The sequence below is a fragment of the Triplophysa dalaica genome, chromosome 24 (genome assembly GCF_015846415.1).
Source record: "Triplophysa dalaica isolate WHDGS20190420 chromosome 24, ASM1584641v1, whole genome shotgun sequence".
Classification (NCBI taxonomy): domain Eukaryota; kingdom Metazoa; phylum Chordata; class Actinopteri; order Cypriniformes; family Nemacheilidae; genus Triplophysa; species Triplophysa dalaica.
In genome coordinates this window covers 3547299-3570028 of record NC_079565.1, presented here as the reverse complement: position 1 = coordinate 3570028, position 22730 = coordinate 3547299, and the positions used below count along the sequence as shown (strand labels likewise).

The 22730-nt window shown below is 38.1% G+C and overlaps 1 protein-coding gene across 1 annotated transcript; it reads right to left on the bottom strand.

Moving 5' to 3' along the window:
- Positions 1-585: 585 nt before the first annotated feature.
- Positions 586-21334, bottom strand: LOC130414656 (mucin-2-like). Its single transcript, XM_056740672.1, has 44 exons — positions 21259-21334; positions 19670-19931; positions 19473-19587; positions 18829-18919; positions 18569-18699; positions 18215-18434; positions 17952-18077; positions 17715-17829; positions 17350-17488; positions 17134-17247; positions 16959-17025; positions 16653-16790; positions 16396-16560; positions 16143-16237; positions 15902-16028; positions 15496-15751; positions 15357-15409; positions 15073-15173; positions 14842-14993; positions 14625-14763; positions 14413-14517; positions 14048-14227; positions 13694-13933; positions 13348-13504; positions 13103-13231; positions 12439-12915; positions 7099-7205; positions 6784-6958; positions 6392-6639; positions 6121-6304; positions 4784-4994; positions 4514-4689; positions 3787-3856; positions 3485-3585; positions 3342-3373; positions 2784-2961; positions 2592-2696; positions 2445-2485; positions 2188-2310; positions 1975-2076; positions 1612-1740; positions 1461-1500; positions 1164-1287; positions 586-896 (listed from the first exon to the last, which is right to left on the bottom strand). The coding sequence occupies exons 1-44, from the start codon at positions 21332-21334 to the stop codon at positions 683-685; spliced, it is 6330 nt and encodes a 2109-aa protein (XP_056596650.1). The 3' UTR covers positions 586-682.
- Positions 21335-22730: the final 1396 nt, after the last annotated feature.

Sequence of the window (22730 nt, the reverse complement as noted above, 5' to 3'; positions counted from 1 at the left end):
TAGCTGCTTTTTATAATGCTTTTGTAGATTGTCACAGTTAGAGAATCACCAATTACTGTTTACATGAATTCCCTTTTATAGTTTATATTAATGTTTTAATAAAATAAATAACATATCACCAAACATAAGACTTCCTTATATATCTTTGTACACCTCTGAAGCTATGGTTATGTATATTGTATTGCATTTCTGTCAATAAAGCTTCTCAATCAAACAAATTGCACCTTTAAATAATATTTGTTTAAAGTTCAGTGTATTTCCTCGTAACATTGGTGGCTTAAACAGAAAGCACTTATGGACTTGGTTATTTAAAATGAGCTTTTAAAAGATGCTCATGCTTTGTCTACCAGCAAACATAAAGTGATGTAGTGGGACAAACCAGGCATAGGGCTTTTGTTTGGTAAAAATCTTACTGAATAGCTTATACTGAATGAATATTTTTTTTAAACACACATTGAAAAAAACTAATTCAAATTCCAAGTTGCCTTTTCATTGCTTTTAATTTTCACACATACGCAGAAGAGTACAGATTTCTCAAATGATCAATTTAGCAAGTATTAAAAGCTCTTGAAATTAAAAAATAATGAACATACAGCAATGCAATTTAAATTAATTTTAGATTACGAGTTACACACAGATTTTTAGAGACATTGGCTTGGTGACGTCTGGAGTCATCAGGTACTCAAGGAAGTTTGATGCTTCGTTTCTGGATGCCTTCAAGGGTTTGCGGACTGAGTCCAATGCCATGACAGTTCGTTTTCCTACAGCTGCACTGCTCGACGTGAACATACGTGTAGGTTATTTTGTCTCCATTCAAACAAGTAAGAGGCTCTGTACGATTACTTGTGCGGGTTGCCTGGCAACAGTTACAGTCGGACAACCCGGGCTCACTGTACCTGTGTATGTGAGAGAGAAAGAGATGAATATCATACATTGCATCATGGCTTTTGTATTGATTTATGAGGACGCCGGTAATAATAATGACATTATGATGTAAATATAGTTTTTGAGAAAATACCAAATGCCCTATTATTTGTCCAGTTTAAACAAAGTTTAATTAAAAATGTAAAAATAAAATTTTATGAGGCATTGGTTTATATAATGAAATGTCATAACATTATCAAAAACAAATACGCCACAAACTGTGTACACAAGCAACTCACTTGCTGTAACTGGCACATTCTCCGCCACAGAAGGTCAGGTCCATTATTCTCTCGGACTGACAGTTGTTGTGATTTATGTGATCTTGAACAGTCTGTACATGACAGCCCTTAATCTTGTCCACACCTACAAACACAGACACAAGAATCCAGACTCATCAATCAGGACTTAAGGTCAAATCAACAGAAAGGACATCATAAACACACAAAGCCAAAGGTGAAAGTTCATCTGTGCAAGTGTGTTTAAATTCAAGTTATTAAACGTGTTCTGAATTAGCGTTTTGTTCTTAAAATACTCACAAACGTTGCAGCAGCCATCAGCCATAACCTGCACTGTACCCTGCAGACCAAATCATACAAACAGAATGTTGTACGTATGTGATCGAATCATATGATCATATTTAACGTTTGACTTCATTTAAATGAGCATGTGTGTGTTTGAAGGACATACGGGCTGGCAGTTGGAGATGTTGAAGGGAGGACACTGGATCTTGTTGTTTTCGGTGATAAACTGTCCATTCACTTTAGTGCAGGTGATTCTGTCACATTTCTGGTCTGTAGTGGGCAAAACCTCTCCTTCCTGTGAGCAGAAGGAGCAGTGTTTCAATTGGGCTAAATGTAAAGGGTATTGAAGATTTTGTGCCCCTCATCTTGATATGGGTGGGTTTGAAATAAATGTTTATCATTATAATATCATGATATATATTATACACTGTCTTGTTTTCAGGTAAACCGGGCCTTAGGGTTGCATTCAGCCCAGATATTCACTTGCCAGCCGTCAAGGTGACCAGAAATGAAGTGACCTTTACCTCACCTTTAGTATATGTAGGGTGCCGTTGACATTGACGATGCAGTGAGTTTGTACACATTTCCCACAACAGTCTTTGGAACTTTCGGACTCTTGATATTTGTAACCCTGAATGATATGCATAAAGAAAAACACCAGATTTACACTCAGCCCTATGATGAGCCAATCGGAAACTCAGCTGAATGAGAACAGCCAATAAGAAGCTGCAACTCGACTCACAGGAGCGCAGTCTTCTTTGCACACCACGAAATTGCAGCTGATCTTGTACAATTCTGATTTAGGATCCACCTCCCACGTACAAGTGCATTCCTGACAGTCAGTAACAGGGATGCTGCTACCAGGCTGGGAGGGGAGAGATATGTATTATGTTCATCTTTAACAAACATTATTAGATTGAAAGTCAATTATTTGTAATGCTTCTGATTCAAACATCTTTAACATAATATAATATATATGTAATATAAGAGTCATTTTACCTCATACTCTTTGTTGTCGTGGACGCATACTTTTTTGGCCACTGTAGATGCAACAAACACATTACCGAAACATGTAAAACTATGTTCATCATCTGTGACCAATTAAATTATACTAAGAACACAAGTGGGTAGGACAAACAGCGGTACCGCATTTGATTTCCGGACAGCATTTTCCCTCAGGCACCTCCAGCTCTGGAGAATATCCAACGCTACACTTTTTATCCAAAGACGGGCAGACGGATACATCACAATCTACATCACGAAACAGGGCGGGATCAGACATGAGAAGGAGGCTGCAATACTAATGTGAATTACATTTTAAAAAGAAATGTATCTTACAGCAAACTTGTTTGGTACAGCATGGGTCTGAGGGATTGGTGACATTGACCAACACATAGCCGGGCTGTGTGCATTTCTCAGGGATCAAATCAGGACACAGTCTGGGCTTACAGATGACCGATTTGCTGGATTTATCACAGACGCACTCCTCACAGTTGTACTTGAAAACCTCACCAAACTGACACAAAAAAACAATAGTCGGTTGAAAGTCTTGTCTGGTAAACGAATTGTTCTTTAAATGTACAATTGTATTAGCAGCAGTGATACTAAAGCTCTGTCCTTGAACCTAGTGAGTCGCCTTTCTTTAAAGGCAACACCCTTGTTTATATAAGTAAATTCATTGATGATGCATTGTAATGTTAGTTTAGCAGTGTTTGTATTACCCAGGGTGGAACTTACATTGTGAAAATAAAATTTGTGTAAATATGCATTATTAATATTTCAGTTATATTTCATGCACATTGAATAAATAAACACAAAATTGACGAGGACAGTATGGTAAGTACAATCTTAATATCAAGTGAATTGCTGAAATATTTATTTTAAGCACTGACGCACCTCACGCGGTGTTCCAGAAGCATCCAGGCATCCTACAGGGAATGAAAAAGTATGTTGACATGATGCTGACAGATTTTCATCTCTCTCTATCTCTCTCTCTCACATGCACACACACACAAACACTTGATTCCTTGGCTTCTCACCGCATTTGTCCACACAGACTTCAGACTCTTTGTTAAAGAGCATCATGCCATCTGGGCAAAAGCAGCCCTCGGTGGGTATTGGAAGACTCCTCTGTTCAGGTCTGAAATTGTAACAGTTTTTACAAACAGACCATCCACACCAAAGTGATGATATTATAATAAAAAGTTACGTAAAAGGCTTTGAGCACACTGTTCAGAAATGCTGCCCCCTATCTGCATGTACAGATTGTGTCTCTGGCATATTATCTTTTACATAGTTGTCCAAATGACTTGAAAATAACTTTGCTGATAAAAAGACATACTGATCTTCACAGGTTTGGGGTTCAGCTGGACCACACGGCTTGAAGATTTTATCTGCTGGACATTCAATGTCTGAGGAAGAGAAGGAAAATGCAACACTTTATTTATAGCTTACATTGCTGTCTGACAGTTCGAGACCATGAAGAATGAGGTTGAAAGAAATATCACGACGTGAAACAAATAACTACACAAAATAAACATATTTGAAGAGATTTGTGATAATGAAGCTGAACGCAAACTTCTAAGAAACTATCAAAAATAAAAATTCAAAAACTTTATCATAGTTTTCAAATACATCACTTTATTTTTTAATAGTTTTATACCCTTTAAATCGCCTCAGAAAGAAGCAGGTTTTTTAAGCGGGGGCAAATGATCTAATTCATTAGGAAATACAAGGTTTGTATCATTACTTAATCTTTATCCATTACTGTACATTTGAAAATGTAAAAGTATTCAAAGTTGGACATTTACATGACATTACCCTGTTAGCAAAATTCATCAGCTTTTGATTTGCTGGTCTGTAATGCCAACGTTTGTTAGAGTTCATTATACTCTTTTAATTATTTCTGCTCCAAACATCCCCTGTTTAAAAATCAACATTTAAGACCAATTTGATGTTAATTCAAATAGTATTTAAACCAAATTTTACATTTTTTCTGTCTTAACACAGGAGGAGGAATGTGCTCACAGAAGATGAGTCAAATTGAAGTAAAGATGGTCATTACTCACTGCAGTGGTCAGTGTGGTTTCTCCAGTTTATGCAGATGCCAAGCAGAGAGCAAGACCTTGCATAGGACTGCAGACTCGTACACACCACGGCCGGGTTACTCGTGTGACAGCTGTCATATTCACAGCCTAAAAAGAAGTTATCTGGAGACAAATGGGGGTGGCAGTCTTCGAACAACCTGAGGAAAATGAAGAACGGACAACAGCATAAATTACTTTTGAAACATGTCACACAAAGTATGCCGAGTTTACTGTAAAAAACCATCAGCTCACTCGCTCTTCAGGAGGTAACAGTCTGGGATAGCCTGGCATGGCTTAGGAGTGGAGGTGGGGCTGGTTCCAACTGTAGGCAACAAATTTGGTGGAGGGCATATTTCGCCATTTATACCATTAGCCGGCCAGTAATCTGCCATGACTGCACAGTCGTCCACCAAGATTCCTCCAGGTATCATACAGTCATCAGCCACATTGTTGTTGCATGTTCCTAAGAGAGTTATGTGGAATAATTTAGTTGATTAAACCTAATAAAAATAAGTCAGCACTATTTGCACTAAGTGAAAATAGCGACAGATGCTTCAAGATCAGCAGATTCTGTAGCCATTTAAGAATCAGATGAAAATACATCTCTTCCGTTAGCTCCTGACCGATGAGTTCTGACTTCTGTCTCTATGAAAAACAAACTTAGCTCTGTGTACTGTGGAAGGCTAAATGAGACCAGTTTTATTGCACTTATTCTTTTTGTTGTCCTTATGATGTTTCAATTGCTACCATTGTTTACCTCAAATAGCTGGATTTTCTTTGGATGAAGTGGAAATAGTAGTTAGATGGTATTTACTTACAAATAGTGGCAGATAAATTGACTATTTGCACCTCTGTAATGTTGTGCATTAAACATTATGCAATAATAACAATGTAAATCATTATATTTATACAAATTATTAAAATTATGGCAACGTATTGAGATATTAAAGCCCTACACCTACCCCAAACCTTAGCCTTATTGTAAACAGAACCTACTACTATTTAAACTTAGTTTATTTATTATCTGTCGCTTTTTTCATTTAGTTTTTATTACAGAATCTATTGCTATTTTCACTTAGTGTATATAACATCTATTGCTATTTACGCTTAGTGCAAATGGCAGCTGCCTAAAACTAAACCCTTTAGCATATGTGTGGAAGAGTTGAAACATAAAAGTGTTAAACATTTCTATAAGAATTTTCTAAAATAGGCAATTCTGCTTACAAATAGCACACAACAGGATGTAGATCATTACGAAGTCATTTAAAAATAGCCCATTATGTTCACAGCAAGCCGTTTTTCAATTCCTGTCAAATGGCTACACCTCTTGAATTTAACGCAGTCGGGAAAATGTTGATTTAGTGATGCTGAAATATGAATCTTAGTGAACTAACTCTTGTCTTTTATATTCATTTAAGCTTCCTTGTCTTAGCCAATATAATGACAAAGCAAAAATAAGTGATTGTATTTAATTGAGAAGAGTTTACAGTGGTTGGAACAACAGGTTGCATTTCCAACACAATTTAGGCATGTCAAGCAATTTACTTAAACTTACATATTTTTACATAAATCTTTTTTTGCTATCTTACCACAGTGGCCTTGTGTGTTGTTTCCAAAATGCTGGAATGGCAGGTTGATGCTGAAGCCAGTGGCGCCAAATGTTACGATGACGCCCAGCTGTGGAATCTCCAGGAACAAATCCAGTTTTGAGCTTACCACTCTCACTCCATTTCGGGTATATGGCAGTGCAAGCTTTTCATGGCCCTTTGAAACCTTGTAGTGAAACCAAGTCATTTTTAGCTTTAAAGATATTTACAAAATCTACATTAATTCTACACAAAACAATATAGAAAGTCTTACCTCTAGATCTGCACCTCCTATTAAATTGTGATTTGTAAGTGTAATGTCTAGCCCGTTGTAAGATACAATAATTGATCTGGGACAGGAAACACGCTCAATAGGGTCACAATAGACGTTATCGATGTAGATCTTTAGGTGAAAATGAGGCCGTATTTCCTCCATTAATATATAAGTGCAGTTTCCTTGATAGCTGTAGAACTTTCCATCAAATGTGATGTAGTGAGGATCACCCCAACCTTCACAAAAGCCTAAGATGAGAAGGGATATAAAAAATAAGAGATTTGAATTGGGCATGTTATATTACTAGAAATCAGCAGATGCTAAAGGCCAAGTTTATTTCCTTTAGTAAATGTTATCAAACAGGCTTATGCGGGACTAAAAGAGTTGCTTACAGTCACAGGCGTATTGCTGGCAGCAGAAGTGTTCATCATATACCAGGACTGGTTCCTTTCTGTTAGCACATGTTATGTTTTGGAGTGGAGGACATTCAAATGGGATAATCTCAATGATGTTGTCCTCGATGCACCTCGCCATGGTGCAGTTACACAGGATGAAAGTCTCGTTGGTCTGGTAATAAAGAAGATTCTAGAATTAGTAAAACGAATTGATTGCATTCTGTTCAATGTTTTTACTTTAAAATGGCATGAATGACATCTAGAGTTGTCACATGCTTAAATGATTTAGTCATGAAGAATGTTAAATGGTACATTTTTGTCCCATTCTGGACAGTCATAGCATGAGTCTGTTGTATTCTGAATTTCACAGATGTCAGAGCAGTTCATGTTTAGACAGATCCCCGAGCCAATATCCAAATCTATCGAATATTACTTCTCCTACAAAAAATACAAGTATTAAACCAAAAACACAATAGCTATGAATTTTTTTAAAAAAACATTTAACTTTCCTATAGCAAACTGACAGGAATTCAGATTTTTTAATGTACTAACCAGGCTCATACTGCTTTCCATTAACTACACAAAAACAGGGAGTAGTGTTAGGACTGGTGGCTGTGTATGAAGTGGTCAAATCTGTTGTTTTTGGTGTAGCTGAAGTATTCATTATTTGTCCTGTTGCAGGTGGAGAGAGTGTTGGCCCGGTAGCGGGTGTCCAAAAGGTTGAGCTGCTCATAGTTGACGCTGATGGTGTAATTTCTGTTTTGGTTGTTGATTCAGTAACTGTCGCTGTTGAAGAACTTCCAAGGGATGTTCCTGTTGTGGTCGTTATTTTTGTTGGTGTTGGTGAAGATGTGCTAACAGTGGGTGTTTTGGGTGTTTGTGAGGATGTTGAAAATTCTGTTGTGGTTGATTCTGTACTTGTTGTTGTAGTACTTTCAAGTGTTGTTCCTGTTGTTGTACTTGTTCTTGTTGGTGTTGGTGAAGATGTGCTAACAGTGGGTGTTTTGGGTGTTTGTGAGGATGTTGAAAATTCTGTTGTGGTTGATTTTGTACTTGTTGTTGTAGTACTTTCAAGTGTTGTTCCTGTTGTTGTAGTTGTTGTTGTTGGTGTAGGTGAAGATGTGGAAACAGTGGGTGTTTTGGGCGTTTGTGAGGATGTTGAAAATTTTGTTGTGGTTGATTCTGTACTTGTTGTTGTAGTACTTTCAGGTGTTGTTCCTGTTGTTGTTGTAGTTGCTGTTGTTGGTGTAGGTGAAGATGTGGAAACAGTGGGTGTTTTGGGTGTTTGTGAGGATGTGGAAAATTCTGTTGTGGTTGATTTTATACTTGTTGTTGTAGTACTTTCAGGTGTTGTTCCTGTTGTTGTAGTTGTTGTTGTTGGTGGTGGTGGTGTAGGTGAAGATGTGGAAACAGTGGGTGTTTTGGGCGTTTGTGAGGATGTAGTATATTCTACTGGTGTTGTTCCTGTGGTTGTTGTTGTAGTTGTTGTTGTTGGTGTAGGTGAAGATGTGGAAACATTGGGTGTTTTGGGTGTTTGTGAGGATGTTGAAAATTCTGTTGTGGTTGATTCTGTACTTGTTGTTGTAGTACTTTCAAGTGTTGTTCCTGTTGTTGTACTTGTTCTTGTTGGTGTTGGTGAAGATGTGCTAACAGTGGGTGTTTTGGGTGTTTGTGAGGATGTTGAAAATTCTGTTGTGGTTGATTTTGTACTTGTTGTTGTAGTACTTTCAAGTGTTGTTCCTGTTGTTGTAGTTGTTGTTGTTGGTGTAGGTGAAGAGGTGGAAACAGTGGGTGTTTTGGGCGTTTGTGAGGATGTTGAAAATTCTGTTGTGGTTGATTCTGTGCTTGTTGTTGTAGTACTTTCAGGTGTTGTTCCTGTTGTTGTTGTAGTTGCTGTTGTTGGTGTAGGTGAAGATGTGGAAACAGTGGGTGTTTTGGGCGTTTGTGAGGATGTTGAAAATTCTGTTGTGGTTGATTCTGTACTTGTTGTTGTAGTACTTTCAGGTGTTGTTCCTGTTGTTGTAGTTGTTGTTGTTGGTGTAGGTGAAGATGTGGAAACAGTGGGTGTTTTGGGTGTTTGTGAGGATGTTGAAAATTCTGTTGTGGTTGATTTTATACTTGTTGTTGTAGTACTTTCAGGTGTTGTTCCTGTTGTTGTAGTTGTTGTTGTTGGTGTTGGTGAAGATGTGCTAACAGTGGGTGTTTTGGGCGTTTGTGAGGATGTTGTAAATTCTGTTGTGGTTGATTCTGTACTTGTTGTTGTAGTACTTTCAGGTGTTGTTCCTGTTGTTGTTGTTGTAGTTGCTGTTGTTGGTGTAGGTGAAGATGTGGAAACAGTGGGTGTTTTGGGCGTTTGTGAGGATGTTGAAAATTCTGTTGTGGTTGATTCTGTACTTGTTGTTGTAGTACTTTCAGGTGTTGTTCCTTTTGTTGTTGTAGTTGCTGTTGTTGGTGTAGGTGAAGATGTGGAAACAGTGGGTGTTTTGGGCGTTTGTGAGGATGTTGAAAATTCTGTTGTGGTTGATTCTGTACTTGTTGTTGTAGTACTTTCAGGTGTTGTTCCTGTTGTTGTTGTAGTTGCTGTTGTTGGTGTAGGTGAAGATGTGGAAACAGTGGGTGTTTTGGGCGTTTGTGAGGATGTAGTATATTCTACTGGTGTTGTTCCTGTGGTTGTTGTTGTTGTTGTTGTTGTTGGTGGTGGTGGTGTAGGTGAAGATGTGGAAACAGTGGGTGTTTTGGGTGTTTGTGAGGATGTTGAAAATTCTGTTGTGGTTGATTTTGTACTTGTTGTTGTAGTACTTTCAAGTGTTGTTCCTGTTGTTGTAGTTGTTGTTGTTGGTGTAGGTGAAGATGTGGAAACAGTGGGTGTTTTGGGCGTTTGTGAGGATGTTGTAAATTCTGTTGTGGTTGATTCTGTACTTGTTGTTGTAGTACTTTCAGGTGTTGTTCCTGTTGTTGTTGTTGTAGTTGCTGTTGTTGGTGTAGGTGAAGATGTGGAAACAGTGGGTGTTTTGGGCGTTTGTGAGGATGTTGAAAATTCTGTTGTGGTTGATTCTGTACTTGTTGTTGTAGTACTTTCAGGTGTTGTTCCTGTTGTTGTTGTAGTTGCTGTTGTTGGTGTAGGTGAAGATGTGGAAACAGTGGGTGTTTTGGATGTTTGTGAGGATGTTGAAAATTCTGTTGTGGTTGATTTTATACTTGTTGTTGTAGTACTTTCAGGTGTTGTTCCTGTTGTTGTAGTTGGTGGTGGTGGTGGTGTAGGTGAAGATGTGGAAACAGTGGGTGTTTTGGGTGTTTGTGAGGATGTTGAAAATTCTGTTGTGGTTGATTTTGTACTTGTTGTTGTAGTACTTTCAAGTGTTGTTCCTGTTGTTGTAGTTGTTGTTGTTGGTGTAGGTGAAGATGTGGAAACAGTGGGTGTTTTGGGCGTTTGTGAGGATGTTGAAAATTCTGTTGTTGTTGATTCTGTACTTGTAGTTGTAGTACTTTCAGGTGTTGTTCCTGTTGTTGTTGTTGTTGTTGTTGTTGGTGTAGGTGAAGATGTGGAAACAGTGGGTGTTTTGGGTGTTTGTGAGGATGTTGAAAATTCAGTTGTGGTTGATTCTGTACTTGTTGTTGTAGTACTTTCAAGTGTTGTTCCTGTTGTTGTAGTTGTTGTTGTTGGTGTAGGTGAAGATGTGGAAACAGTGGGTGTTTTGGGTGTTTGTGAGGATGTTGAAAATTCAGTTGTGGTTGATTCTGTACTTGTTGTTGTAGTACTTTCAGGTGTTGTTCCTGTTGTTCCTGTTGTTGTTGTTGTTGTTGTTGTTGTTGTTGTTGGTGTAGGTGAAGATGTGGAAACAGTGGGTGTTTTGGGTGTTTGTGAGGATGTTGAAAATTTTGTTGTGGTTGATTCTGTACTTGTTGTTGTAGTACTTTCAGGTGTTGTTCCTTTTGTTGTAGTTGTAGAAGTTGGTGTATGCGACGGTGTTGTCGCTGTGCTAAATGTAGAAGTTTGTGTTGTTGTGGGTGACGGTGTAGAACAGGGAAAACAACAAAGAACCCGTATTTCATAGTTAAAACATTTGTAGGGACGATCCTTTTGTTTTATTTTCTCACATTTTAGTCCATATGAAACATCGCACTGGGCAACTTGCTTTGTATCACTTATATATTCTTCAAAGCTCATGTCAGGTTTCTCCACAGCCCTACATTCAATATCCACTGGCTGTTCACAGATCAGTTGTTGGTTTTTATTTATATTTTCATATGTCTCAAAGTCATTCCCATCTGGTACAGGATTATCTACATCAAACCAGTCAGACCACTCACAGGCATCGATACATGGTGTTGCTGATGAGGTGCTTGTTGATAAATAAGGTGTTGTTGATGTAATTGTTGTAGTACTTCCAGGTGTTGTTCCTGTTGTTGTAGTTGTTGTTGTTGGTGGTGTAGGTGAAGATGTGGAAACAGTGGGTGTTTTGGGCGTTTGTGAGGATGTAGTATATTCTACTGGTGTTGTTCCTGTGGTTGTTGTTGTTGTTGTTGGTGGTGGTGTTGGTGTAGGTGAAGATGTGGAAACAGTGGGTGTTTTGGGTGTTTGTGAGGATGTTGAAAATTCTGTTGTGGTCGATTTTGTACTTGTTGTTGTAGTACTTTCAGGTGTTGTTCCTGTTGTTGTAGTTGTTGTTGTTGGTGTAGGTGAAGATGTGGAAACAGTGGGTGTTTTGGGTGTTTGTGAGGATGTTGAAAATTCTGTTGTGGTTGATGCGGTACTTGTTGTTGTAGTACTTTCAGGTGTTGTTCCTGTTGTTGTAGTTGTTGTTGTTGGTGTAGGTGAAGATGTGGAAACCGTCGACGTTTGTGAGGATGTTGAAGATTCTTCTGTTGTTGATTCTGTAATTGTTGTCATTTTAGTACTTCCAGGTGTTGTTCCTGTTGTTGTGGTAGTTGTTGTTGGTGGTGTAGGTGAAGATGTGGAAACAGTGGGTGTTTTGGGCGTTTGTGAGGATGTTGAAGATTCTTCTGTTGTTGATTCTGTAATTGTTGTCATTTTAGTACTTCCAGGTGTTGTTCCTGTTGTTGTGGTAGTTGTTGTTGGTGGTGTAGGTGAAGATGTGGAAACAGTGGGTGTTTTGGGCGTTTGTGAGGATGTTGTAGGTTCTACTGTTGTTGATTCTGATAATTTAGTTGTTGTAGTACTTCCAATTGGTGTTCCTGTTGTTGTTGTTGTAGAAGTTGGTGTATGCGACAGTGTTGTCGCTGTGCTTAATGTAGAAGTTTGTGTTGTTGTGGGTGACGGTGTAGAACAGGGAAAACAACAAAGAACCCGTATTTCATAGTTAAAACATTTGTAGGGACGATCCTTTTGTTTTATTTTCTCACATTTTAGTCCATATGAAACATCGCACTGGGCAACTTGCTTTGTATCACTTATATATTCTTCAAAGCTCATGTCAGGTTTCTCCACAGCCCTACATTCAATATCCACTGGCTGTTCACAGATCAGTTGTTGGTTTTTATTTATATTTTCATATGTCTCAAAGTCATTCCCATCTGGTACAGGATTATCTACATCAAACCAGTCAGACCACTCACAGGCATCGATACATGGTGTTGCTGATGAGGTGCTTGTTGATAAATAAGGTGTTGTTGATGTAATTGTTGTAGTACTTCCAGGTGTTGTTCCTGTTGTTGTAGTTGTTGTTGTTGGTGGTGTAGGTGAAGATGTGGAAACAGTGGGTGTTTTGGGCGTTTGTGAGGATGTAGTATATTCTACTGGTGTTGTTCCTGTGGTTGTTGTTGTTGATGTTGGTGGTGGTGTTGGTGTAGGTGAAGATGTGGAAACAGTGGGTGTTTCGGGTGTTTGTGAGGATGTTGGAAATTCTGTTGTGGTTGATTCTGTCCTTGTTGTTGCAGTACTTTCAGGTGTTGTTCCTGTTGTTGTAGTTGTTGTTGTTGGTGTAGGTGAAGATGTGGAAACAGTGGGTGTTTTGGGCGTTTGTGAGGATGTAGTATATTCTACTGGTGTTGTTCCTGTTGTTGTTGTTGTTGGTGGTGTTGTTGTTGTTGAAATAGGACAAAACTCCACACACATCTGACTTTCTTCATCAAAAATAGGCTTGTCCTCTGGACATTCTGGATAACACCCTGCACAATATATATGGTATCTTAAAATGTTGTACTTTTGTCAGATATTTGTAGCGTCATGAACATTTGTAAGTTTTACATCGTAAACTTAAGATTTGTGAGATAATTATTTTAAGATGCAGGCTATATCTTCTTGTACACTTAAAACTTCAAGAAGTCAACTGGTCTTTACTTGGAGATAACTTACCTTCCAGGTTGGGTAAAGTGTTATTGCAGATACCCTCAGGATTAAGACAGGTTTTGTAGCAGGGCGTATGGCAGGGACTGTAATGCCATGTGCAGTTATCGTGATCATTGTAGTAATCACAGTAAACAGCTGACAAAGAAAAATGTTACAACATATGATCACTACAAGTAAATTAAATGCATAAACATGTTTTTCTTGCTTAACTGTCTGGCTTAATATGAGTAGTGTGCTAGACAGATGCTTACGGCAGATCTCAGGTGTTCTCCAGTCCACACAAACACGTGCTTCATTGCAGGCTTGAGCATAAGCCGCCACAGCTGTGCATAAGCACTCACAGTCTCCACCTGTGTCGCACGCACAGGTGTCCTTCACACAATTATCATAATATGGGGTTGGATCCACCTGTGAGAACAAATGTTTTCATTCATTAAGGAATCTTTTGGGGGATTTTTGTATGTTACATTTTTCGAGGAATAGGTTTCGGCTATTGTAATTATTTAATCATCCAAACCAATGAAACACAAAATGAAACATTATTCTGGGTAAATAATCCCTCCAGATCTGGGATTTAAATGCTTTGTAGAGACGTACCTGACTATGGCAGTCTTTAAAAGTATCTTCCTTTATGATGCTACATTGTATTTTGGCCCAGGTGTGTCGGTTGGGGGTGAACTGGCATGGGTCAAAGTCTGCTTCTGAATCTGGGCAGTTGCTTGATGCTTTCCAAGTGTCCACAAACTCTATTATACTGGTAGTTGGCAAATTGCCTTGAGTGGTGAAGTCATCTTGGCCATTTCCATTAAAGTTTCCACAAAGGCCACAAACATTCCCCTGTGAAAACACATTAACTCAAGTTTTTAGTTATATTTTATATTTAAGTTGTTTTCCAACCGCAAGCTAAGATTAATTGATTAATTAATTATATTTTGGTTTAATTTAACTCACCATATGCCGGGGTTGTAGAATGATGCGGATGGTGGTTATGCGGTCCCACAAAACTGTCAGTCCATTTTCAGCATCAATAACAAGGTACATACCAACCTTTCTCTTTTTGTATTTGATCAGTGGACCAGTTCCAGTGTCAGTGGCTTTTACTTTGCCATCAGAAAGATCAAGTCTAGTCCTCTGTGTATGTAAACATATTTGTTAGTTTGAGATGCTTAACAAAAAACTTACTTTACACTAATGTTACAAGATTGCCTAATGACCCTTTGAAAACTTTAAAGATTAGTAGTAAGAATGGTATTGTATTGCATTTCAAATTCTTCCAAATGTAAAACCAAATTGCATATATATATTTCCAGTCTTACCCCCAAAATGACATCAACAGCTTTTGAACATGTGGTTCCTGTCGTACCACAAGGAATATTCTCAGTCACAATGCTAAAATGTCCGGTCTTATTGCCACACTTGTCCTTTAAAGAATAAAAGTGTAACTTAATACATATCAACAAGCATGCATTGTCACTTACTGTCTGCTGTGGTTTATTTAAACATTGTTGTGTCATCCCAGAGTATCTACCTGCAAAGCTATATAACTGCAGTCTCCCCTAAAGCCGAATCTTTGTTGATCAAAAGTTTGATAATGTCCGCTTCCATATATACTGCAGACACCTGGACATTTATGTTGTGTACATGTCCATGTTCCCCCTTGACAATTGCTGTAAATAGATGACAGTGGTCATACAGTATAATGTATAAGAGATCATTGGTCATGAATAAGGCCGTTGTTTACTCACCATTTATTGCAGTCCCTCCATATCTCAGCTCCTGCTGCGTAAGAATGTCCATTGTGTGGACACGGGCAGTCATGAGGCTTAACACAGTTTCCTCTGCCATCATCCAGGAGACCTGTAGGACACTGGCACCCAGATTTACACTCCAGCGAGAACTGGGCAGAGGGAGAGAAAGAACATTGACAATACATTCAAGCAAAATCTGTGGAAAGAAGAAGAAAGATATGGACTCACACAATCGACTTCCTGTTGCGAACAAGTCTGCGAACACTCCAGTCCATGTTCATTTTGGCCTGCTGTACTGCAGTTGAAGAAAACCTTTGTAGGTGGGCAACCTGCAAGATAAATCAAAAACTATCAGTTAAGCTTCTGTGGTTGATTATTGTTGGTGAGATCATCAAAACTTTAGTTAGCCAATTGTTAGTAATTGTGTCCAACTCAAATTTGCTTATTATTTGTTGGTAACACATATTCAGCCCATTTAGCCTTTGCAGCTGCCAAAAAGGATTTCTTCATACCCAAAACACGAGCTTTCCAGGACCGACATTGAAACTTTCCATTCATGCAAACACTGAACAGAAAAACAACGACAGATTGGTTTAGATCTCCATTGCTTTGTGTATAAAGTAGAAAATCTTAGTATAATTTACCACATACCAGTGTTCATCCTGAATGCTGATAGACCTGCCAGGTTTAACTTTCAATCCATTGTGGTAGCATGGACATTTTTCCATAGAAACACAGTGTCCCATCTCATCCTGGTAGAGTCCATCTGGACAGGCACATCCGTCTACGGGCACAAAGTCAACGCTGCATCCCTGACGCTCTGAGCTGAGAGACAGACAGGTGTGCTGACAGCTCTGCACCTGATAGGAGTAGTTTTGCGAGACGGGACAATTCTCTGTGTATTTATCTGTGGGATCAGATTGAAAGAGATGTGTTAGCACATAAATATATATCGTAAACCTCACCACAATAACCATATGGACCAAATCACATACTATCAATAATATAATGTGAATCATATAAACGGCACACAAATATTCCAGACCAACAGTCTTACCGCACACTATTTGTCTCCAGCCTTGGAAAAATATTCCCTTAGCCGCACAGGCCCGGGCGTACGAGGAGAACACCGCACAAAGACAGTCTTCACTCTTCTCACAAGTACAACTGGAGTATTTGCATCTCTAAAAGTTTGGGATTAGAAGATTTTTTGTTGGAACCAAGCTGAACCTACATTTTGCATAAACAAATGTCAAAGGTTGAGATAAAGGTGCATGTCATTTTGTTTCAGATCATACTTTGTAGTAGCTGTCTGGATTGACAGAGGCGTGACATTTCGCAAACAGGCTCTCTTTGTCCCTCATCTTTGAACACCAGTGCTCAGCAAAGTGTTCTATCATGGTGTTAGAAATAAAGCATTAGATGACAAATGAATGAATACAGAGATAAAATACTATCACATAGACCGAGTTTAAATATTCTAAACATTTGGATCAGGTGTATTCAAACTTCTCGCTGGTCGATATTGTAATAATGCAAAGACATTCTCACCGCTGTCAGTGCTGTAGGAACAGGGGTCGTCCATTCTCTTGGTACGGTCGGGACAGTTGGACTGGGCCTTCCAGGTGTTCGCGAAAGAAATGGCTGTTCCCTCCACCATACCCTGAGGAGTCTTCAGGTCATCAGACAGCACTTTGTTAAAATTTCCACAGAGGCCTTCACAAACACAGAAATGGTGGATGTTAAAGAGGAATAAATATTCTATCACTGAAAAGTATTACTTGTTTTTTTAAGAGCAGAGTTCTCACCACAAGTCTTCCCCTGAAAGCGTTGGTCCACAGTGATGTACACCTGCATGAGAGGAACCAGCTGAACCTGCACCTGCAGACCGACCGTGCTCTGAATTATGATGTGAAATGACGACGGCCTGAAGACGGTGAAGTCGACTGTGAAAAAAGAGTCACAGGAAAAGTCTGCTTTCGGTAGGTGATGCCAGTTTAACAGAATTCTGGGTAGTTAGCGAACCAGGTTTTTGCGTTATTTTATTTTTTCAATATTGTTTGGAAATGTATACAGTTGTTTAGTGAATTCATAGCTAAGATTTTCTAACTCACCGGTCTGGTATGGAAGGGAAACTTCAGCATTGTGTTGTACCTTGCCGTCAGCTTTAATAATCAGAGGCTGAGAAGAAAACATCAAGTGTTAATGTAAGTTTCTATTTATGTAGATCGAACTACTGTACTGTTTTAATTAAATAAGATTTGCTGATCGTTGTTGTGGTGTACACACATTTCTCTTGTCGTTGTTAAGCATCACCACTATCGATTTCAAGCAGGTGTCGGTTTCATGATTATAACAAGGAACGATCTGCCCCAAAATGATGAACTTTGACCCCTCACAGTCCTACAGAAACAGAGATGGAGTTGGTGTTGCTTATTAATAAGAACATAACATATTGGCATAAACTTAGATGAGTGAAATTCATTAATGATTTAATGATGTTACTTTAGAAAGCACGTAGTTGCAGTCTCCGTGGAAAGTGAATTCTTTCCCGTCGTAGGTCATGAAGTGAGATCCTTCCTCTACTGCGCACAGACCAGGGCTCGGCACACTCTTACAAATCCAGTTTCCACCCCAACACTCACTGATTCACGCAATGTAATTACAAACAGATACAGCAAACAACCAGCTTTAACATAGATAATAAAACATAAACAGAGTTTTGGAATGCAGATGGTCTAGCTAGAGTGCCAGTGGTCTTTTTAGTTACATTTTTATAATGAATAAATATAATCGGTCATGACTGAATGGTGTTGAATTGACATAAACAGATATTTGACGTAGTAAAATAGCAAAATCTGTCGTATTACCATTCTTCCCCAACTTCACGAAGGATCTCTCCTGCATTGTAGATGCGGTCATGTTTGCACTGGCATTGTTCCAGTGGGATACAGCCCGTGTACGAGATATCATCAAACACAGTTCCTATAATAGATAATATTCATTGGACATCATGACTTCTTGGTTGTTTATTCAAAAATCAATCACATGAATTAAAAGCTACTCCACATCTTTCAATTTTAACAGATTAATGATTTGATACTGACCCGGAGGGCAGAAGCATCCGTCGATCTTGTGTTCCACACACAGTGTGTTTGTGTCTTTGTGTGCGCATGTGTCCATACAGGGCGAGCCACTTTCAGAATGAACCATATTGTACGGACATTTCACAGCTACAGAGAAATACAATTCACCTCTTAAAAAACTGACTATAATAATATATGCTGACTAGGTAAAACAAAATGTTTTTGATTCTTATGGGAAGAGCCCACATATGATTTGAACCACGGCTGTGGATGTGATATCTTACGGCAGAAGTTGTCTGTTCTCCAGGTGGGCGGAGTTCCCCCGGCGTGCGAGCACTGACGTGAGTATTCAGATAGAGTCGAGCAGAGAGATGCAGTGTCTGTTTTTCCAGGCTGAGGCTGACATGTGTCACTCACGCAGGCCCTGATATATGGCTCAGGGCTCAGAACCCAACTACAAGAAGACCAGTCTCCATCTTCAAAAATGTCGGCACAAATTGCCCGCTGTAAAGACACAGACACTACAACCTTTAGCCTTTTGAAGTGCAAATGAGTAACAATATTAGAACTTTGTGATATTACTCTGGAACAGGAGCAGTAATAACTTGCATGTTTCCATGCGTGTTGTTGTGACCTACATGTTTTTCACATGAGTCCACCACATTTTGCTGTATATCCGTTTCATCATCTTCAAAAGGGTCTTCGCAACGATGGTTCGGGTTGGGAACTCTGTGCAGATTCCCAAACTCGGCGTAGCCGACTCTTCGCCCTGTATTAAATAAGACAAGACACAGATGAGTACTCTGATCAAAATGTTTGATATTTTAGAAAATCCATTCTTAAATAATAAGGAATGATACTTTGTGATGGAAAAAATGAAAGTAGCAGATAGACTCGCCTGATTGGATGAATTCATTATAGACTGGAATGCCATTAAAATCACCACATAGTCCACAACTGCGATTGAAATATTTCGAGTCCAGCTCCACCTAAAACAACATCACGCATTAAAGAAACTACAGTTTTAGGTCATAATAGATGTAGATCTTGGTTAGCGAAAGAGATGTTACATTTGGTTTGAAATAGCCCAAACAAGCTTTTGGGAACAGGTCATACCATGGTACAGTGATGGTAATTCTTGAGTACTATGACATTATCATACCAAGTACTATGGTATTTACATGATACTCCAGAGCACATCAAATAATACACAGAATTATTTTATCATCAAACGGGTGCAAAAAAAAACCAGCGCTCTTTTGGGTTACGTTTGTTTTGTTTTTCTTATGAAGCAAGATTTGTTTTTCGAGGTCAAGTGTATTGCACAATATGCTAAATCATTGTCAATTCATCCACGCCCTTGCAGTGACACATTGACATTAGGTGAAAAAGGTTTGCCACCAGTTTCCTCTGGCGCAAGCTACAGTGATACAGCAACATTGATCAGAAAATCATGTCAGAAGTTTCATTTTCAGGAGAAATGTCCCTTTAAAGTTTTGCAATTATCATATTAGCCAAAGATAAGATGGATTATAACGTTACCATGACAGCATCCTCTCTGTTCCACATGACACTGATGCCCAGTTTGGAATAGAGTTTGGTGTAAATCGAATTCTCTTCGACAAGGATTCCTGCGATGTGGATGGGTAGTGTGACACTGAATGATAGAAAAAATAATTATGAGACATTTGCTTTTGACACGTATAAACAAGCCACACTTCAAGTGACCACTCTCTTACTTTTCTTCATTGACCGTCACCAGGTCCTCAGTCATCACAACAGCAATGTCATTGATGGTAACCGACACTCTGCTGATCTTTGACTTATCGGGGTCTTGTGTTCTCTTCACGTGAACTGAGAACTGATGAACGAGGCTCTGACAGTCAGACACCAGGTTATATTCACACGTGCCTTTAAACTGGTAAGTGTCTCCATCAAATGTCTTGAAGTGGAAGTTACCCCACATGCTACAGATGTTGTTTACATGGTTACTAGTATAGACTGGTGAAAAACAACAAGTAGAATAAGTATTAATTCTTTAATATAACTTAATTCTATTATTTTTAATACATACACATATATAATTTATACTATACAGATTTGTTTTTCCATTTGTTAAAGTCAAATTCATAATTCATTTTGAAATTCATAAATTGGAATTTTAGATGAATTGGCCACTCCACGCTGAGACAGGATTTGAGGTTTTAATTGAAATATTATTGAATATAAATTGCTCTCCACTGTAATGGAAACACATTAATACAACATAAATCGCATAGACACTATAAAGACCTTCTTCAGTTCAAGATATTTGGGAATATGTGCTTCTTCAAAATCGTGTTTTAAATCAAATAAAGTAAAAAAAAAGGTTTAGGGGCATCATTACACCTGATGTCACATTTCAAAGCCATGATAAAGGGAAGTACATTAACATGTTTCCAATATTTGGTAACATTTAAAGCAAGTCATCAATGGAGCTGATATTATCAGATTCAGTTTTTATCTGTGTCGTAACTGCAACCATTACAACCGTCATTTACTGTAAGCTACTTCCAATTTCTTCTGTAAGCCAATGCTTAAAGGGATTATGGCACTTGACACGGTAACATTTTATTTGTAGTTTCTGCTACTGATGCTAAAGCTTATAAAAAATATTAAAAATGATAAAAATTCTGTCATTATTGACTTGCCCTCTTGTCATTTCAAACCTGAATATGTTGTTTCTTCCACAGAACACAAAAGAAGATATTTGGAAGAATGTTGTTAACTGGCCCCCATACACTTGCAATGGTTTTGTGTCCAAGTGAATGGGGGCCAGTGCTGTTCGGTGACCAATTTTCTTCAGAATATCTTGTTTTGTGAAATGACAGGTGAGTAAATGTGAGTAAGCGGTGAGAGAATTTTCATGAAGTGAACTATCACTTCAACCGGTAAATTTTATTATTAATAGAAATTTCCATCTTAAATGCATGTTAGTCATTTGGGTTAAAAGTGTCTGTGCTACGCATAATGTTTGTTTTCATATTCTCATTTTATTTTTACATTACCCTCTTGAGCATGAAACTTTGAAATGGTTCGTTTTTTCTGAATGTGAGTATAATGAAGAAAGTTAAACAAACAAGCTTAAAAAACGACTTTCCCTTTGATTGGAATCATCTCATTTAATTCTTAACACGTGCAATTTATAGCATTATAATACTTTTAAGATGTTTGCATCCCTTGACCATTTCAAGATAAACAATACTTGCACAGATTTAATCAAACACTAATTATAATAATAAAAACATTTTAAAGAAATCATTTCAAACAGGAGGTTATTGACTCTTACCCCTCTTTGCATTAACCTGGATGCTACAGGTGAGCACCAGCAGCAGTGCGCAGACTGCAGATGTTCTCCACTCCATGGTTGGATGTAAGAGAGGTCTGCTGGAGCACAAGTGGTGCTTGATTTTCTGTTCGGACCTCCTTTTATACTATTTCTCAGATATGTCTTTTGCCTCCCACCCTGCAGGGAGGGTCTGATAGCCCTCTGTACCACATATGACGAAAATGAAAGTCCAGCGTGTGTGTTTGTCTGGGGCGGTGATTATGGGACCTCTTTAAACAAAGAGACAGATGAGATGCTGTACATTCTTTAACATTCATAGCATTAAAACTGAATTAATGGGAGGATGCAAATAATTCATTGACTTCTTGTGTAATTGTAGTATTGATAATAAAATATATTTTAATGCTGAAATCTGCTAAATAAACACGGGTAATGAAATGTTTACCAGCGTATTGGAGGAAACTGTTGGTCTTTACGGTGCTTAAACGTCAAAATGCAATCTTAAGGAAGGATGTGATTAAAATGTTTTGTTGATAAAAAGTGATGAAACATATATTTACAGAATCACATTTATCAGGACTCTTATTTTCAATGTGATTTCCTTTTCACCTTTAAATTTCAGGACAATGTCATTTAGGGCTGTAATGACGTTTGTGTGCATTTGATTGCGTGTTAAGTTTAAACGTCCTTCCTATGATTGAGGTAATCTGACATTAAGCATCATCACAGGTACACAGGTGTGTCTTCAAGTTCTGAATGCCACCTGTTTCAAGAATGAGGACAAACTGATCATTAACCATCTGCCAGCACTCATATCCTGAAGAAAAATGTTTATGGGTGTTTCTTTAGCTAGATACTTTTGTCTAGCTGAAATGAGACTTTTCAAATTCTTTAATTTTTTCTTTCTTATTTTGTTCCACTAAACCTGAGTGTAAAAATGTTAGGTTCTGGAAATGCACGTGATGTAATAATTGTCACGCTTTTCACTAATAATCTGATAAAAATTTAATATTAAAAGATACCTGATGTAAGTTATGTGATAAAGTAACCTAAGACACACACTTGTCTTCTAACAGTCATTTTATGAATCAAGAGTTCCAGTATGGTCAATTTGTTTTCCTAAACATCATGTCTTTTAAATAGAAATTTCATAACAGGCATACTTTATTTAACACAACTTACTATATACAGTTCCAGCTGCAGGGGCTAAAAATACTGGAGTATTAGTTTGCTTCTTTGTTGCTTCTGCATTTTTTAATAGTAAATGTTTAGTGTAAATGACTGTATAAGGCATTTAATATCTTATATCCTTTCCCCCTACAGTACTAACAGTATAAACTGTAATGTGGTGCTACCATTGCTCTTTATAGACTGTTTCACACTGTATTTGATATATATTAATAGTCATTTATATGAATATGTTATTGTATGTGTAACGGACGTTACATATGTATTAAATCACATTAAAACTA

Excerpts from the sequence above, each read along its gene's own strand:
- LOC130414656 (XM_056740672.1), bottom strand. The coding sequence starts at position 21,334 with ATGGAGTGGAGAACATCTGCAGTCTGCGCACTGCTGCTGGTGCTCACC. Across the intron at positions 19,932-21,258 it reads CCAGGTTAATGCAAAGAGGG|TCTATACTAGTAACCATGTA; the intron begins GTAAGAGTCAAT and ends GTTTTTCACCAG. Across the intron at positions 13,232-13,347 it reads GAGAACACCTGAGATCTGCC|CTGTTTACTGTGATTACTAC; the intron begins GTAAGCATCTGT and ends TTTCTTTGTCAG.